The sequence below is a fragment of the Topomyia yanbarensis genome, chromosome 2 (assembly GCF_030247195.1).
Source record: "Topomyia yanbarensis strain Yona2022 chromosome 2, ASM3024719v1, whole genome shotgun sequence".
Classification (NCBI taxonomy): domain Eukaryota; kingdom Metazoa; phylum Arthropoda; class Insecta; order Diptera; family Culicidae; genus Topomyia; species Topomyia yanbarensis.
This window is the reverse complement of record NC_080671.1, coordinates 312,783,222-312,803,718: the sequence shown is the minus strand read 5'-3', so window position 1 is coordinate 312,803,718 and position 20,497 is coordinate 312,783,222. Positions and strand designations below refer to the sequence as shown.

Genomic DNA, 20,497 nt, shown 5'->3' with positions numbered 1-20,497 from the left:
TGGAGAATAGTCGCACAAATTCGCACAGAACATATCGCGATCTTCGTTTTTATATTTAGATTTCCGTTTATTCATTAAGACTATGTCTTGGCAGATGAAATAAATAAATAAATAAATAAATAAATAAATAAATAAATAAATAAATAAATAAATAAATAAATAAATAAATAAATAAATAAATAAATAAATAAATAAATAAATAAATAAATAAATAAATAAATAAATAAATAAATAAATAAATAAATAAATAAATAAATAAATAAATAAATAAACAAAAATAAATAAATAAATAAATAGTTGTTTCGCCTTTGAGAAACTGTAATAATTTGAGCAGAGAGTGAGAATTGTTTGTTCAATTATGTGTGCTGTCTTTCTATGCATGCCTTTGTAGAGTGTAGATGAAAACTTATACGTTACAAACTGGAAACTAACTTTACTCCACAGTTTTACTATTTAATAGGGACATATTTGATACCTGATCAAATCTTTCAATATAAGGGCGCATTGCAAAATACCGATCAGAATTTTTTTATGAATAGTCAAATCATCAAATCTTGAATTCAATTCTAAAGTATTTACAATGAATGGAAAACATGATTTTTTGAGAATGTTTCATAAGCAAGGTTCTCATTGTTTTCTATTATTAACTGTGTGCCGACATAATTAGTTTCTGGTGTCACGTCTTGTTTCGGTTTGCTGTTTAATCTTTCTCTGTCAAATAACTTGCACCAATTTAGCGCGTAATTAGTTTAAATTTGGTATCCACACGAATCACTTCGAATGTCGATGAGGAAATAGGGTTTCTAGTATCCACTAGCTTTAAATTTGGAGAAAGTAGCGCCTCTAAGAAGTAATTGAATCAGTTGTGGTAGTTTCTTAAACACCTCACCAACATTCTACTAAACCCTTAATTATTGGGCGCAAACATTTGGTTCATATCTGTAAATTTAATTCAAAGTTACAGTTTCCCATTTCTTCATCATTCCTAATTGAGTGTAAAGTTGGGCTTTTCTGCGGAAAAGTATTCATAAGTCATTTCAGATATCGCAATCTCGAAGTGATGTTTCAGAATGATTCCAATTCATCACATGTCAAACAAATCAATAGACGAAACAAGTCATTCATTACTATTTTGAATGAATTCTTGCACTCGCCGCCCTTCAGCTGCTAGTTCCACCAATTGATCTTCCCACCAATATCACTGGTGACTGCTTCTTCATCTTCAGTTTCCTCTTCTGTATCATCCAATATGGCTCTTATGGACGGAATTGGGGACAATTTTGTGAAGTCAGCTCTTTTGGGATAAGCTGGACCCCATTGTCGTTTTACCATTGAAGCAAGTTCTTGCAGTTATGGCTGCTGTCTAGATCGGACTTAATGAAAAGTAAAATCATTTTGTTGAGTCAATTTTTTTATTATACTTCCGAATTGTTAGTATTATCCGTCACAAAAAAGCTGGCCTTCTTTCCACAAGAACAATTGCATTGCCAAATCATTTTCTTCTAGATTTTATCCATGTAATCAGGCTTTGATCTACTAGAAACAGCGCACTGCAGCGTAGCCTTTTAAATGGAATTGCCCAAGGATTTATTTGAAATCGGCTTTCGCATAAGTTTCATCGTCAGTCTAGACATCCATCGAGTTTGTCAGCAGGGTTACCAAAAATACAAAATATTCTGTATTTCTACAGATTTTTCAGCCATTTTCAGACCAAGAATCTGTATATACAGATATACAGATTTTTCCGTGTATGTACAGATATGCAGATTTTTGAGAAATGATGTTACAAAAACTATTTTAGAAATATTTTTTTCAGTTTCAGTAATACTTCCTATCTGTCTCTCTCAGCTTAGCCGTCTATATTAAAATATATCTTCACTTTTGAAATTGGTAGCTCACTCTGAAAGGTAAAGGTTTGTAGTACACTCAGGTTAGCACCCAGCAAACGCCTGGCTGAAGTTTACTTCCAGAAACGTTAATTGTAATGCTCTGTGACTTTGTTAATTCTCGATTTTTTTTCTGAGAATTCGACAGCTGCATTGGTCGACTTAATGTATATAACATTATATATCAACAAAAGTCATTAAATGAAGAAGAAAATTATTTTTCCATTGTGCACATCGATAAAGTTCAAGTTTCTGGATGTAAAATATCAGAACGAATGGTAGTGTTTTTTATGAAAATGTAAACAGGTCCTTGCTTGACTTTTTCGAAGAGTAAATACAGATGAAAAGATTTTTTAAGGCACAAAAATACAGATTTAATTTTGGCAACCCTGTTCGTCAGCTCTTTGCCCTGCTAACAAGCCTGGGCCATGACCATTTTTTGTTGCTTGAGGCTACTGTTAGGTTATTAACTTGTTTTTCGTTGACTAAGATGAAGCCCAAGGTACCACAGCTGGCCACTGACCGAGAAAAAACCCGAATAAAATTTTACCATAGCATTCACCCTACAAACAATCATAAAACAATAAATATTATAGTTATTATTGTTTCAACATTGTTCAACGAAGAGTTATTGTAGTAGATTTACAATAAAATTCCATGTAACAATCACTTTTACTGTTCAGAAAAAAACTGATGCAGTAAATTTACATTAATTTTACTGTTTTCGAGAAAAAAATGTATGGAGAAAAATGGATTTTTTTAAATGTTGGTCGAACCAGTAAGATATCTATCGATTATCAAGCAGCACACACAGGTTGAATTTCTACTCCCAACTTATATGTAGCTATACAGTCCACTATTCGTTTCCCCCTTCGTGCCAGAACAAATACATAACCACCCCCCTTTTTGCTGTAAAAGTCGATTTTACATTGAAATTTAATGTAGAAACGGTAAAGTTTATTGTTTTTGTATTGTAGCATAACACTAGAATTCACTGTAAATTATTGTAAAATTACTGTACTGTCACAGTGAAAATTATGGTTTTGTTATTGTACATTTCTATTCGGGAACGCATCTCAACAGGCTGACCTATAATAACTGTAGTTGAATCCAAATTTGCACTTGTACTTGTACTAAATCTTTTCTTATTTACCATGAGGGATGAACTCAAATTGTAATTCTTCGTGAATTTGCTTTTTGTGAAACGAAGAATTTGCCTAAGTTTGTGAAATGTAAATGTTGGCAATTTAACACCACTATGATGTGGGGCCTTTTTTGATTTATTTAGATAAACGGTTAGCATTAGAGCTTCCATTTTTCGGCGATTTTCAGCTTTTCGGGATTTGGGAAATAAATTGAAAATGGATACAGTGCGGCTATTTCCAATCAAGTGAAAACGTGGCATATTGAATCCGTTTCCATCAAAGTAAAATCAGAACCTTCTAAAAAGATTGAATTAAAATCAATCAGATAGTGAATAAACTACACAGCAAAAAGAGAAGTTTACAATTTATTACATGTTCATATCCGTGAGTATCCGAATTGCGTGATCATGCAAGTGAGTTAACAGAGTTTGTAAGCATAAATCATGATGAAATTGATAATACATTTCCAGTCTTCTACACTCTGATCGAAATATGCCTTCGATAAACCGGCCAAACATTTCTGCGCAGTGTTCTAGTAATAATCGAATTAAGCGTTCAGTTCCAGCATGACCATCTTTCAAAAATCAGATCAATCGGTTGTCTAAATATCGTGCACACCGCAAACGCAATAACAAATAAATGTTTTGGGGCAACGGTCGGCATTTTTTTTTTATTTTTAAATAAAAAACAAGGATACTCTTTACTTTTGCACGACTCAACAATTCACGCCAAAAAATTTGCATTAAACCGAGTACAAATTTATATAACCCAGTTCTCTGCAATCCAGTTGAAAGAGTGTTATTGGCAATTAATAGCCGCTCCAAATGTTTAAGAATTGAGTTATTTCCCCTTAATTTATTTTGATGAACATAAATCTTCTTGAAAAAGTATTAAAACATTTTGCTCCGGGACTCCTGTAGTGTATAAGATATTGTTGGAAGAGAAATAACTTATCTAAAGCCGAAAATTATAAGAAATATCATTCCAATATTAGAATATGTGAGTAAAAAGTATACATTCCCACCTTAATGAACCATGTATATCGGTATGAATGTGCATGCAACAGGGTAAGAACATGCAGCAGTCTCATTGATGTGTGAGTTGCTCTATATATGCCTTGTGAGAAGGAAAGGGATTGACTGGTCGACAGAAATACAAGAGTGAGTACAGCTGTGTGTGTTGCAGCGTGTCATGCAATGACCACAGAAATCGAACACACGTAAGCGAGTGTGTGGATGTATTTTGCGGCAGGCAAACCGACTGAAGAGCGAATCCGATTCAGTCTGTTGAGAACTATTGATAGGAGAAGACGCTTTGAAGCGAAAAATACTCCGGACATGGATACGACAACTCCCAAATCCCGGAAAAAATAATGATGAATTCTCGGATTTCAAAAATCCCGGGAAATGCAAAATTCTCTGGATTCCTGAGAAATAAATTCCTGGGATGAAATCAATAAAATTATGCATAACTTGTTTGATTATAGCCTTAAGTGGATACTTATTAGTCACACGCGTGCAGTCCCTGCCTTTTATTTCGTATATTTGAGCGCAGTAGCCATTACGTGCCGCAGCATTGCTCCCGTGGTTTGCTGGGCGATCCCAGCATCCGAAATCGCTACATAGTTTCATCTTCTAATATTTATCCCAAGTAACAATTGATGTTTTATAGCACGCTACAAGTACAATCTAAGTTATACGAGTGGCTATAAAACTATCATAAAACCTTGATTGTAACTAGGGATTGGAAAGATATCTAATTATGATTTCTAATTCACCAAATTACTAGGCTGCCCCATTTTGTTTTCCTACTCATATTGTCCGTTCATAAATAAAATCTTTGATTGTTAATCCTTTATTTATAGGGCCCATAAGTTGATAAAAAATAAAGATAAAATTTTTACCCAACGTTGTTTTAATCAGTAGATTTAAATCGGCCTGATACAATATCACTATGTACTTTTCCTATTCAAAAGGCAATCATCAATCACCGAGAAACTCTAAAGCCTGCCTGCGTGAAAATTACGTCAGCAAATTTCACTTTCATAGAATGGAACCGGATTCAGTAACGCTCCAGTAGTTCATCTGAAGCATCAGTCACATCTTAAACGGAATGGTGGACAATTCCCGTCATGGAGCAACATGTCCACTATACATACTCTGAGCAACGAGAGTCTGTACAAATAAAAAGTGAAATGAAAGCTTCTTAATTAAAGCTGCTTTGATGAAATAACGAGCTTAGGCTTTACCTAATTAGCTACTTGCGGTGGTTTAGCGCTACTTTAATCAACTCTTGATTTGAACAATTCCACTTTCCAGCTTGGCTGACTCCGGTTTGGGTCTCACTTTGCCGCTGATTTAATCATGTTAGTTTGTTCTTCTTCATTTCATTCAAGATAGTGGATTTATGGTCTCTTATATCTTTCATCCTCTTTCATCGTGATTAACACGGCGTGAGTGCCGACAACAACTCGTTATAGTTGAGTTGTTATCATGTGGTACTGGTATTTGGACATCAGAATGCCAGTGGCTCTGTGCTATTACGACATGTTAGTGAACGTGTTTCATATCACAACAGCTTCCGGATTGATAAGATCGCTCGATTCTAGTGATTAATAGTGAGGTAATTCAAGATATTCGGGTTAAAGATCACATTGCACGACACATTTTCCCCCAAGTATTACTCAGAAACTGAAGGTCGACTTCACTTACTCACTAGTCAATTGAAGTCAATCTCAAATCACCATTTAATCTTTATTATTTCATATCACCGCTGTGATAACGGTTCAATTCAAACCAGGAGGCAACAGTTCTTTCAAATTGGGGGGCGACCCCAGCTCCCAAGATAAGGAGCTCAAATCAACTGGCTTTATTATCATGGCGATATCGATAAATACGACCAGTAGTTTAGGAATTAGCTCTCGATTCATTTCGGTACAGTTAGTCAATTCGTGTGGCAGAAGCCAACAGTCAACTGCGAAATGTGCTGCTGTTGTAATTGCTCGAACCTTACCAAAAAGGTCTGGTCCTTCGTTGGGGTGGTTCTTATTTTTGGTTTGGCTGCTTTCTTCGGATTTGGGCTGCCAGCGATTGTTGAATCCGTGGCGCGAAGCGTAAGTAGTGTGGAAATTGTTTTCCAGTTAGATAGCTGAACAAACCGCTATTTCGCCAGGAATTCATTATGGAACCAGGTTCTCAAGTTTACGATAATTGGCTAACGTCCGAGGTACCGAAATATTTGGACATCTATGTTTGGGATTGGAAAAATCCCGAATCAATTACCAACGAAAACGTTCGACCGCAGTTCGTCGAGCGAGGGCCGTATGTTTTCCTGGAGGACCACGAAAGACACGACATTGAGTTTAATACAGATCACAGCATTACTTTCCGGCAAAAGCGAACCTGGACGTATATCCCGGAGCAATCAAAGGGAGATTTCTACACCGACAGAGTGACAACTCCTCACACCATGCTGATGGTAAGTATGTCAAGGTGATCACTAATGGTAGCATTCATTGTTCGATTTTCTACAGACCATTGCTAAGTTGGTTGGAGGCGGTAATCCGGCACTGGTGAGCCAACTCAACGCCATAATCAAAAAGAACAATTTGCTTGATGGAATAGTATACAAAGATGCTCTTGTGCGAGATATTCTGTTCGATGGGGCTGAGGACAGACTACTGGCAGCAGTGCAAATTCTTGCCGGTGCTATACCGGAATTAGCTGCAGGCATGGATATTCCTGACTGGGATGGCTTCGCGTATTTCGCTGACCGAAACACCAGCGTGGAGTATGACGGTATTTTTCGTATGGGAACTGGCACTGATCAGTGGACCGACTCTGGCCTGTTGAGGACGTGGAATAACGAGTCAACGGTACCACACTTCCGAGGGGAGTGCGGTAAGGTGCATGGATCGACTGGTCAAGTGAATCCTCCCATGACTAGTCAGCAAATAAAAAATCCGGAAGATTTCATCCTGTTCATCACCGATGTGTGCAGTGCTTTTAGTTTGAAGTATGATCAAGACGTGGAATTCGGAGGAGTTGACGGAAAGGCTTGGATTGGCGATGATCGCGTTTTCGACAATGGTAACAACTATTTGGAAACGGAATGTCAGTGCACGGCACCTGTTGCCGAGTGTCCAGCCGTAAAGCCAGGTGTGCTTGACCTTTCCGGGTGTAAATTTGGTGCACCTCTGCTGGCTAGTTTTCCACACTTTTATCTAGCTGATCCGAGCTACGTGAGCGCTCTGGATGGACCCAAACCAACACGCGAGCTCCATGAGTTCCGCTACGTTATGCATCCCTTCTCTGGGATTCCGCTGGAAGTGAACGGCAGGTTGCAGTACAATTTGCACGTGAGCGATTACGGTTTGGAGTGAGTAGAGTGCGCCAGAGTAACTCTGTCCAAAAATGAATGTAATACTTTCTTGCAGGGCTACAGAAGGTTTACCTGATATAACTTTACCTGTTTTCTGGGTGAATCAAAGAGTAACCTTAACTCAAGAGAAAATCGATGATTTAAGGGTAAGTGAAAATATCGAAAAAGTTTAATTTGTTATATCTTCCCTGTGATATGATTGTTTAACTTTTTATAATATTCTTTTTTAGGCTTTAGACACACTGCGTTCAGCCGGAATATACACAGGTTATGCACTCCTTGGGGTCGGTATCATAGCACTTGGAGTGGCTTTGTACTTCTCTATATTTGTGTGGAAAGACTCGAAAATCAACGTTTGAATAAAATAGAAACGATTTTATAAAACAAATTAGAAACTCAGTTTTTTAAATCTAGAAAGATGCGCATATAAAAAGGGATAGTTTTGCGTTTCGAACGTATCTCATCACCTACTGGCACTAAACCCAAAAAGTGAAACGCCTAAATTACTAACTAATCCTGAGTAAAACCTCGAAAAGCAAACGCAGAAGCGCTGGTTTGCTGGTGAGAAGGAGACATCTAGATCTTATCTTTGGTTTGACAATCAAACGTCTAGCACTATGCAAATTCCCCCTAAAAAGAAAGGGTTTAACTTCGTTCTTTTGTACGAATTGCGCAATACCTAAATTATACCTTTTTGTTATGTTTATTATTCTGCATATCATATATAAAATATATAACCTTAGGGTGACCATACGTCCTGGTTTCCCATGTGCTGGTTTTTCCCTGACCCCTTCTTCTTTTGCTTTAGTTATCTTTCTTATTGGCATTATTTCGTTTTACTGAAAATCCACGAACATTTCTTCTTTCCATAAAAAGGGAATTGACGAAACATCAATAACTATCGTGGAATAACTTCATTGAGCGATGCTCCTTTTTTGTACATGATGCGACCGATCTTGGACGTTTCGGATTGCGATTTCGTCGCCGATTCCGGCGGTATAATAGTATTTCTCGTAATATTGAACAAGCGACAATGTGGTCAATCAATGTAATTGATCCCAAAGTTTTTTTTTAATATTCTTGACAGCTTATGTAAAATCCCATCTAAAATGATACTGACACTTTGATTCAAATACTGATCTTGGATTCTACGTGAAAATCACCCGGAAACCGAAGTATCAATATCATTTTAGATGGAATTTTATTCAAGCTTTCAAGCATATTACAAATTTTTGGGATCAGTTTCATTGATTGACCACATTGTCGCTTGTTCAATATTATGAGAAATACTATTATACCGCCGGAATCAGCGACGGAATCGTAATCCGGAACGTCCAAGATCGGTCGCATCATGTACAAATTTGATATACATATACATTCTAAATATTGTTTTGTTTGTGTTCATTATTAGTGTTCTGTCAATAAGCCTGTGAATTATGATGACGGTTCTGCATACATCTATATATGTCAAACATGACCTCTTTCAGCACCGATTCCCACTGGCCAACCTGTTCAAAAATAGTAATATTTACCAGAAACTGAAAATTGAAACAAAATTGGGTAGAAGTACATACAAGATTGATTGAAACTGTGACTTAAAACTGTGTTCGAAATCCGGGTCAATATGACCCGCTAACACCCGCACATTAATTGTAAGTTTTTCTTTAAAGTTTAGAAAATTTATAAATTTTATTACCAAACTAGCTAAGGTAGTTAGTAAATCAAATTGATTCTTTTTTCAAAATTTTAATGGATTTAACGATAATTATTTATCGAAAACAATATGTATATATTCTAACAATTCTAACTCTTCCATTGGATTTTTTACCACATCATGAGTCAAAGCATTTTACAATAAGTAATTTGTTTGCAAATTACCTAATGCTCACTGCAAATAAAAAATATTATTCTTCATTCTAGAAGCGCGAATATATTGCAAATATGTATCCAACTGATACGCGGATGCAATCGCGCGAGGCTTATTGTATATTAAGTCGGCCTCAGAATGTACGTGTATGAACAGGTGTTCTTGACATGGGTCGTTGGATGTACACTAGAGCAATGATTCTCAATCTAGGATCCGCGGACCCCTAGGGGGCCGCGAAGTCGTTGCTGGGGGTTCACGAAGAAACATATAGTTTCCGAGTGCAGATTGAGATTTCAAGTCTTGTTTCCTAACAAACTGAACATAACATATTGGTATCATACAAAGTCCATATTTATCCGTGAGAATCCGCAGCAACCCAGGGCGATTTCTAAGGGGTCCGTGGTACGAAAACGGTTGAGAATCGCTGCACTGGAGCTTTCGCCTTTTATCTCCAGGGTTAAACATGTGTTCATCTATCGATAAAACCAAATATATCATACGATATACCGTAAACCGGGGTGGCTTTGATCATCGGAGTGACTTTGATCACTCGAAACGTTTTTCGTGGATCGCTTATTAAACCAGAATAGTCTACCAAACCATTTTAATTTGAAATGATTTTTACTCTAAACTTATAAAATACTGATTTGCTATACTTTTTGAGTATATTTTTCGGTTTTTGGGTACAAAAACTACAAAAAATCTAAATTTGACGTTACCTTATTTTTAAGAAGCTTCGTAAAGTGTCTATTTTTTATAAAACAAATAAAATCTCAGATTTGAGCAAAAGTAATAAATTACAAGCAAGTTTTTATTTTCCTTTAGATTGGGATGTGCCAAATGTAATTTTAAGAGTTTGTTTATTTTAAATACATATTTTTGTGAAACTAGTTGGAAATTATTTCAAATTATTTTAAGCTAAACTTCGCAACATTTTTTTATTGTTCAATATTCCAGCGGGTTAAAATAGATGAAACTTTTTAAACATTGATAAAGCACTGAAATAAAACAATTTTTGCAGTTTTAAAGGTTTTCAGAATTTTTTATTTTAGTTGGACACAAATTATACGAATTTTGGTTACTCGAATTTTACAGTACATTGAAATACTTTGTATAATACCAATTAACATCTATTTTGCAATTAGTATCTTTCCAGAATTAGTTTAAACAAACATTTTAATGAAAAACATTGACATCAATAACTTATTGTGGGTGAACATGTAGGTTAACCAAGTCACCCCGGAATACGAAAACGGACTTTAACTTGAAAATATTTTTGGAAAAATATCAGAAAGCGGAAAATTTCAGTTAAAACCATCCAATCTTGTTCTCCATACATCAGCACATGGTTTTAAAAATATTAAACTTGAAAAAAATGTGTTACGTCTAAAAATATGTAACGATTACTTCGAAAAGTGATCAATGTCACCCCGGTTTACGTTATACAGAGAAGTTTCTTCCATAAAAGTACTGACGATCAGAGGGAAATGGATTGTACACTCACACATAGATATTTCATGAAAATTGAATAAAAGTCTTCAATGATGATATTGTTTAGAGAGCCATAAATAAAAATATATTTTAACTTTTAAATGCAGCCAGATTTGTGAAATCTTGGCTTAGATGCCATCTTTTAGATACGATTATTTTCAGCAATTGTGAAAAGCTGTAGTTGTATCTAGTTTTTCGGTAGGGCCTATTAGTGAAATGTAGTAGAGCAATAAGCCTATTGTCGTCTCTTCCCTTAGCTAGGCACGGGTGTCGCGAGAGAATCTGCTGGTATATGGTGAGTAGCTCTCTTGGTACATACATTGAGCGTACTGCCCGCGTGTAAAGCACATGAGCCGATACAATACACTGGTCGGTGACGGATGGTTCACCCTCATCTATTACTATCACATCTATCGCATCGATTACTCCACTTCTTCACATCTTTCAACAATCTATTGCTAGATAAGTTTTTCCATCTTGCTGGGACATATTCTCAGTCCATGAAAAAGGGTATTAAGCGAGTCGTCAATAATCACCGTGGAATAACTTCATTGAGTCCTGTCTCGAAGTTGTTTGAGCTGGTGATTATGGAACCTCTTCAGGCACACACTAAGCAGTATCTAATTAACGATCAATAGGGTTTCATGTCCTTTTTTTTACAATGGAGAAGACCTTTACGTCCTAGCCCAGTACACGTGCTATTGGTAGGGTCCAAGCAATCGCACGGGGTGCACTGGGGGCGTGTCGGGCTCGAATGGTGACGCTGCCATTAATACCGACTAAACTCCATTGGGCTCCGCCATCGTTCCTCCCAGGAACTACCTCTCGGTATTTCTTCTGGGGGGATGGCTGTACTTAATGTACTCATTCACTCTCGCTCACGCGTTCATACGTCCTGTATGAGGCTTACTTGGGTGCTCTCTCTATCGCACCTTGATTCACTCTCAAACACTCGACATAAGGCTGACTTTTGTGCTCACCTTTTTCGTTCCTTGCGAGGCTGACTTGTGTGCTCACCTTACTGATTCGTTGCTAGACTTACTTTTGTGCTCGCCTCACCCATACCATGTGAGGCTAACTTGGGTGCTCACCCTATCACCTGATTCACTCTCAATCGTGCCACTCTATTATACCTCTGTCGCTCCCTCTGGCATCCCATGTGGGACATTTTGCTTAGGCCCCACTTCTGACATACCATGTGAGGTTTACTTGGGTGCTCACCGTGTTCATACCTTGTGAGGCTGACTTTTGTGCTCACCTCTAACATACCATGTGGGGCTGACTTTTGTGCTCACCCTTAACATACCGTGTGAGACTGACTTGGATGCTCACCCTTTCGCTCCTCTGCCACGCCACGAGGCATCGATAGCTAAGTCCCAACATACTACGCTACGACCCTCCCATCTTGGCATGAGGCAGTCCACATATACACCTATACACTCGCTCTTCTGCTTTGCTTCGGGGTGGATGGGCTTAGCCCTTACGCGGTTGCCAGTCGCTGCGCCAAAGCATGAACAGACCATTCACTCACTTTTCTGCGCTCGGCCTTTTTCGCTCCAACTAAGCAATCACTAGTTAGTCGTGCCCGTCGTCTGTTGCTCTGTGCGCCAAATTTCCTGTAGCCTACCGGCAATCTGAGCGGTTGCAGTCGAGACTGCGTTCCACTTCTCCACCGATTATCACATCCGCTGAATAAGGGTATCAGGGGTTGTGTCGCAGCCACAGACGTCAATCATTGCTCTTCTTTCGACGTCGAAACGAGGACATACAACAGTATGTAACAGATGAAACTACACCTGGGCAGTGAGGGCAGGCGGGAACATCCGCGTGCCCAAACCTGTGGAGGGACTGTCGGAAGCAGCCATGGCTTGACAGGAATTGTGTTAGATGAAAGTGAACTTCTCCATGGGGTCTTCCCACCCAGCTCGATATGTTAGGTATCAACCGGTGGGTCCACCTACCTTTCGAGGAGTTATCCCACTCACGCTGCCATCTGGCGGCCGAGGTCACCCTGGTGCGCTCGCAGGATGCATCGTGTGATACCGTGCGGTAGGCAGTTATCACTCTGAGGCACATCACGCGGTAGGTGCTCTTCAGTTTCTGTAGGTAACTGGTTACCCTCAGTGCTCTTGACCATGACGGGCCGCCGTACCTGAGGATAGATACGGCAACGCCTGCCAGTAACCTACGTCTACTGGCGCACACCTTTGAGCTGTTGGACATCATCCTCGATAGAACCGCAACAGCAGTCGACGCTCTCTTGCATGTATAGTCGACATGGCTGCCGAAGGTCAGCTTGTCGTCTATAATGACTCCGAGAGACTTCAGACTTCGCTGTGAAGTGATCGCGACTTCTCCCACATGGATAACTGCATGTTGTGTCGACTTGCGGTTGTTGACGATAACTACCTCCGTCTTATGATGAGCGAGCTCCAGGCCTCTCGCGCTCATCCATTCCTCTACCGTGTTGATCACGTGTTCTGCGGTTAGTTCTACCTCAGGGATTGACTCCCCGTAGACCTCCAAGGTTACGTCGTCGGCAAAGCCGACGATCTTGACCCCCGGAGGGAACTTCAGTCTCAGAACCCCGTCATACATGAGGTTCCATAGCACCGCGCCTAGGATCGAGCCCTGCGGGACTCCGGCGGTAATCAGAACCCTTTTCTGACCGGCATCGGTTTCGTATAGCAGTACGCGATTCTGGAAGTAACTTTCTAGGATCCGGTACAGACCCACCGGTAGGCTAAGCCGGTGTAACGAGAGCGCGATGGCATCCCAGCTTGCGCTGTTGAATGCGTTCTTCACGTCAAGTGCCACTAACGCACAGTATCGAATGCCTCGCCTTTTTCGTTGGATCGCTATCTCGGCAGTCTTTATCACTGAGTTGAGAGCGTCCACTGTGGACTTACCCTTCCGAAAGCCAAACTGATTGCTTGACAGACCGTCCGTACCTTCTGCGTACGGGGTTAGCCTGTTGAGGATAATCCTCTCAAGCAATTTGCCAGTCGTGTCGATCAGACAGATTGGTCTGTACGCCGATGGGTCGCCTGGCGGCTTCCCGGGCTTCGGCAACAGCACCAATTTCTGCCTTTCCATCTATCGGGGAAACGGCACTCGTCAATGCATCTCTGCATAGCTAGCCTGAACATGTTCGGGTTCGCTATGATCGCTGCCTTGAAAGCGTTGTTTGGAACTCCATCCGGTCTTGGAGCTTTGTTCATTGCTAGGGATTTAGCCACTGCGAGTAGTTCTTCATTCGTCACCGGAGCCACCATTTCGGCCGTGCCCGCACTGTCTCGTAGTGCAGGTGGCCAGGGGCTTGTGGCTCGAGACGGGAAGACTACTTCGCTAATCGTCGCCAACCGGTCCGGAGACCGTTCTGGGGGTGAAGAGCTCCCTTTGGTCTCGGCCATCACAATCCTGTAGGCGTCACCCCACGGATTCGCGTTGGCACTCTCACACAGGTTGACGAAACATGCTCTCTTGCTGCTTTTAATGGCTTGTTAAGGACCAATTTCGCAGCTCGAAGCACTTCACGGCGGTTCTCTCTTGCATCCTCGGTACGAGCTCTTTGCATCCTACGTCTAGCTCTGAGGCAGGCTGATCGTAGAGCTGCAATCTCGGCACTCCACCAGTATACCGGGCATCTGCCGTTTCTTGGCAGGGTTTTTCTCGGCATAGTGGCGTCGCACGCGCGTGGTTGAACAGCTACCAGCGTATCCCCGCTTAGACTGTTGGTGTTGGCCTCCAGTCCCAGGGCCGCGGTGAAAGCTTAACTGTCGAAGTGATTGGACTTCCACCCGCGTACCTGACAGGAATCTCCCGCCCTCGGATGCTGCACACAATAGTTGATCCTAAAGCGGATTGCTAAGTGATCGCTATGGGTGTAGCCTTCGTCTACCCTCCATTCCATGCCTGGAACCAGACTCGGGCTGGCAAATGTTACGTCAATCCACGCCTCCACCCCGTTTCTACGGAATGTACTAGCGGAGCCATTATTAGCTAGCACAGTATCGAGTTTCGCAAGCGCCTCCATTAGCGTTTGACCCCTGCTATTTGTACAGCGGCTGCCCCACTCCACTGCTCAAGGGTTAAAGTCTCCCGCTATGACTACCGGTTTCCGGCCCACTAGGTCTGACGAGAGCCTGTCGATCATCTGGTTGAACTGTTCTATGGGCCACCTTGGTGGAGCGTACCAGCTGCAATAGAACACACCATTGATCTTGGCAATCGCAACACCCTCGGAGGAGAAGTGTATTACCTCTTGAACCGGGAACCGTCCCGTTGTACAGATTGCCACCATTCCAGACCCGTCCGACACCCAATTGCCGTCGCCGGCAGGGATGTTGTACGGGTCTGATAGGAGGGCGACATCTGTCCTCGACTCCGAGACCGACTGCTACAGCAGCTGTTGGGCTGCTGCACAATGGTTAAGATTTAGTATGTATGTGTGTATGTATGTGGGTATGTATGTGTGTGTCAAATATTTCTCAATTTTCTCTAAGATGGCTGAACCGATTTGCACAAACTTAGTTTCAAATGAACGGTACAATGCTCCCATAAGACGCTATTGAATTTTTAGTTGATCGGACTTCCGTTTCCGGAGTTACGGGTTGAAGAGTGTGGTCACACAGCAAATTCCCATATAAACTGGTGACCGTATGATGTCCGAATAATGTAATACATATTCAAATATGTTAAACATTACTTGGATTTGCGGGTCTAGATCAATAATGACAAATTAAAGTAGTTTTGACCACATTGGTCACCTATGACAGATCTTGATGCCCCCTGGAAACTCGCCAAGTTCCCGAGATAATGTCACTCCTATTTGCCAGCAAACTCTTAACCGATGTTTAAAAACTTAATTTCAAATGAAAGATATAATACTCCCATTGACTGCTATTGAATTTCATTCAGTTCTGACTTTTGGTTCCGGAGTTAAAGGTTGGTTATTGCGGTCAAGAATGTATCATATAAACCCGTACAGTCGTAATACCTCATAGGTTTAAAATCTATTGAAATAAACATCAATTTGCTTCGATTTGCAAGCCTAGATCACTGATGGCGAATCAAAAATTGTTGGGATGTATTGTCCCATATCGATAATTCCGGAAGTCCCGGGGTTCCGGGCAAATTCCAGATCTAAAGCCACTTCGGTGATGACAACCAAATTTCACTAACCTAGTCTCAAATGGAAGGTATAATATGAAGTTCGGTATTGAACCCTCCATCTACCCCTCCACATCCTACCTCTCAACCTCCTACCTCTCAACCCCCAACCCTCTTTCACCCCCAGACCAACCTCCCACATGCATTCCCTTCATCCACCCCGTATACTACAATAAGTTAGATGATTCCCGACGCAACCTCCCTCTCCCACTAATTATATCCCTTCCTTTCTCTTCGATCTTTCCGAACTGTTTCAAAAAAAAGTACAGCCACTTTGAACATTATAACTTTAATTTATTGCACGATTTATTATTTGTTCTTCATGTCTGGGCGAGAAGGAAGGCTTGTATCAACTAAATCGAATGGCAACCATAAGTTCAGCGAATAACCTTTCAAATGAAACCAGTTAGACCCTAATCGGAAACTTAACTAAAAAGATATATTCATTTGAATAACTTAGGTTTGAAAACAGTTTTTCTCAGAATTTATCATCTATTTCACCTTTGAAGTTCTGTAAAAAATCGAACTTTAGACTTCAGGACTTAATATTTTGAGAAGATTCTATTCAACCTAATAAGAAACAGAAAAAAATGTTAAATCATGAAAAATCTAAAATAAAATTTTGAGGTTTTGCCCGGCTAGGCGACACTGTCGCCGTCAACCACGGCAAGCAGGCGTGATAAAATTTTATTCAGCCAATAACTTTGTTTTCACTGCTTCTATTTTCGGTCGCCGAGCTCATCAGTTCACTCTGGCTGTTCGAATAAATCAATTAAATTTCCATACGCCAAGTAGTCGTATCACACTCGAGGTTATTTTTGACATGATCTCGAGGGGAACGTCACTTCAGAATAATTGTTATATTCCGTTCGATTTTGCATGAATTTTCATTTTTTCGGCAATTTTAGAAAATTTAAAAAAATTTCTATCACATCGAGTATTGCTAAAATATTTGAAAAAAAATTCAACAAATTTATCCAATCTCAATCCAATTTTGCTCGAATTACGATTAATTTGATGTACCTGGCAACTTTGCATGCTCTATTTTCGAAACTTTCAATAATTCTGGCAACAAAATTTATGTTTCTGTTTTGATTTGTTCCTGCAGTTATGCTGCTGGCAATGTTTGTTTTGATTTTATCGAGCATTGAAACTGTCAAAACGTGGATTTCGAGCAATTCAATTTATTTTTTATGACACATTTGAAACTATCCTCGGCCATTCCAAACCATTATCAATTAATGTAGTAAATTCGAATCCATTTTGATCTAACCTATACCAATTTTTATAAATCCAATCAGAATTTTAAATTATAAGTTTATTCCATCAACAAATCACGGAGTGTCGTTCCCCTCGCATGATCTACCTCTAGCTAATATTCATTATGACACGTCAAATGAATCGATCAAATTTATAAATATATAAATAGCAGCCCGGGGACAACTTGACAGATAGTGCTTGTTTCATATATGTACCACTAATTTGATGGTGGCGCTAGTATGCCTTCTCCGTACGAGTATCACGAACAACGAAACGAAATTGTTTCAAGAGAAAAGCGTGTTTCGTTACGTGTGTTATGAACGCCGTCAATGCAGCAAGAACAACATTAAGAAAAAGCGTATTCCAAAATGTGGATAAAGAAAACAATTATTTGAGAATAAATTTATCCCTAACTGGAAACTACAGACACTTTATACACAGACTAGTGAAGTGTCAAAAATTGCAGCCAAACGGACTGTCAAAAAGTGCAGCCAAACGAGCATGAGGGTTTTTGTAGGGGGAGTGCAAGAGGAAGCCCATGCAAAGCTTATGGGAGCTTCCGTGATGCCAGTTTACATCCATGGTTGCTAGTTTTTCTGTTTTTCTCTCCGCTAGTCTGTTATATAAAGTGTCTGTACTGGAAACTGTCAGCAAGGTACATAAATCTTATTATAAATTTAACTGGAAGTCGTTATTTTTTGTTTTATTGTTGTGTGACGTGTGTAATCGGTAAATCATTTGTGCTTTTTGCCCAAGAAATATGAATGAAAATCATTTTGGCCAATGAAAGTAAATCACCAAGCCTAACAATTCGTGAACATATGACATCTTATTTCAAATTAATTAAGAACGTCAAGAATTCTAGAATTTCGTTTGGGAATATAAACGAAATATGTAGGATTTTCTACACAGTTAGCAAAATTGGTTTTGGATAGAATTTGTGCGCTTTTACCAGAATTCTGGCAGCAAACCGGTAGTGCCCGGTTTTAGCAAGAATACTGCCAGGAATATACAATTATGTTCGACTCTTGCCAGAGTTTTGTTCAACTTTTGCAATAATTCTTTCCAAAAGATTTTGCGATGGTTTTGGTACTGATCCCTTCAGAATTCATTTCGCATATTACTCAGTTCCAGCCCGACAGAAAACTAATTGAACGGCGTCTACCGGAGGATTTCATGTTGGTTCGATCCCGAAGATTTTCGGAAATTTCAATATAAGTGGAAGTGGCTCGATTTTGAAAGCCATTTTCTTGTATTCCTGAAAATCGATTTATTTTTCTTGGATTTTGTAGATCCAAAATGGAATCTATGTTTCTGTTAAGGTATGGACAGTTTCTAATTTGAAGAGCGAAATAAATTTGGTGATAGAAATGCTTAAATTGTTCATTTTTTACAGATATAGAAAATAATAGATGGGATGCGCCTTTTTTAAATTTTGTTCCATTCGAGCCGCCATGACATCACCAAATCACCACAAAATTCGCTTAGGAGCTCAATATATGGGAGCTGTCAAGTTGTCCCCGGGCTGATAAATAGTAGCATTTGCTATTTGCACCCTCTAGCATGAACACGAAATTATTGCAACACTTACTGCTATCGGAGACTTTCTGCACACCGGAAAAATATTGACAAATTTTGCATAATTTATCTTTGGAGTGTATTGTTTACGCTCTGTGAATTCCAAAGTTGCGTGTTTAATTGCGGCAAAGATAGAAGTGAGTCAATTGGAGACGCCTGGAAAATTTCTGCAATCTCACATTGACATTCCGGAGCTGCGTATAGTTGAAACTACCCTAATAAACATCTTATGATTCAAGAGCCTAACGACCTGTTCAGGGTATCATCCAAACAATATGTGGAATCGTTGCACTATATGGGTTAAAGTTCGTGTATAATATTTTTTTATTAGGGTAGGTATTAAATTTTCCATGAGACGCTTGTTTGACAATTCACGGGTTGGTTGACGTTTCCAATAGATGATTTAATTTACATAAACTGTGCTTAATTCATGTGTAAAACTGCTTTACTAATTTGGTTTCTATTCGATAAGTAGATGATTTCAGTTGCAGTACATTTACTGTGTTGCAATAATTTAGTGTTCGTTCTTTACTGCACCGTTGACATGGTTTCCGTGACCCTGTTTATCGGCTTCAAATACTGGGCGGAAAACGATCGTGTCACTGATTAGCGAAAGCAACATGTCGTACCAGCACCACTATCGTAAAGTCAGTTATTGATCACCAACCGTAGCGATGGGCTTGCATCCGATCGTTGGATGAGGTAAAAGGAATTCGCTAATTACATAACATTCGGTTCACTCATATATATGGCCATCATCAGACCAATCAGTTGTGCTTCCAATCGGGAAGACCTAACGGCATGCTAGCTGTCAACTCGCACTAGCTGGTGACGGAGTACCGTCAACCTGGCTTTTCGTATTGCGATCTGTCACCGCGGCCTCTGTGAGTGATAGATGACAAGAAATCGAGATAAGCCATCCAACCTGCGTAGGGCGTTGATTGGTACGGACTGGAAGACCTACCAGATGTTTCCGCACATATCGGTCACCGGTGATTTGTTTTGACTGCTAGGAAGTTAAATAGGAGAGTGCTTCGTTGTCTTTGAGAGCTGCTGTTTGAGATTATTTTTCAGGAAGTATCTACTCTGTTGATTAGCTTAGATGGCGTCTTAGCCATGATGCAGTACCTTTTTATACAACATCGACGGATGATATTGACACAACTCAAATTGTCACAATTTTTAATCGCTAAAAATGATCCTTTTACTAAATACTTTTCCCATTATTTACAGATCTGCTGATATGCTGATATTCATGTCGCTACAGCTGGACCCTGATGGTGGATTTAGGTAAGTAAAAATCATCAAAATCGGATCTAATCGGAAACACACAAAGCACAATTTCGAAGCATAAAACTTATGCTTTCTCAGCTCACGATTTACACGATCCAAACCGGTAGCACGAGCCGTCAAACGTTCGTGATAAACGGCAGATGCTACCGGAGAGAAGCCAGTTTCTCGCAAGGTCGCTTTCTGCGTGGGAGCGGCGGTGGCCGCGGCAGCTAAAGTGGACAAGATTTATCCCAACAGTATTCCAATTTAACCACAGCAGGGAGCCCAATTCAACCGCATTAATCGTGGCTCGTGGTGGCCGGCGAGCCACTATTTAGCCGAACAGGCTCTACACATCAGTTGCTTTGGAAGTCGGTCGTCTAACTATTTCCGAATGCGCTTTCAACTTTGGCGTGACCGGCCTTAGTCATTGAAATATTATGTCT

At 39.9% G+C, this 20,497-nt stretch overlaps 2 protein-coding genes across 4 annotated transcripts in view; both read left to right on the top strand.

Moving 5' to 3' along the window:
* Window positions 1–20,497, top strand: part of LOC131683577 (serine proteinase stubble) — a 258,242-nt gene that overhangs the window by 90,977 nt on the left and 146,768 nt on the right. For all 3 annotated transcript variants that reach the window (XM_058965670.1, XM_058965669.1, XM_058965668.1), the window contains exon 3: window positions 20,013–20,069. In XM_058965670.1, the coding sequence (XP_058821653.1) occupies window positions 20,057–20,069 (13 nt within the window). In that variant the 5' untranslated portion in view covers window positions 20,013–20,056. The remainder of the gene's footprint in view (window positions 1–20,012; window positions 20,070–20,497) is intronic.
* LOC131683580 (protein croquemort-like) lies at window positions 5,948–7,782 on the top strand. Its single transcript, XM_058965672.1, has 5 exons — window positions 5,948–6,143; window positions 6,203–6,508; window positions 6,564–7,408; window positions 7,467–7,557; window positions 7,642–7,782. The coding sequence occupies exons 1-5, from the start codon at window positions 6,012–6,014 to the stop codon at window positions 7,768–7,770; spliced, it is 1,503 nt and encodes a 500-aa protein (XP_058821655.1). The 5' UTR covers window positions 5,948–6,011; the 3' UTR covers window positions 7,771–7,782.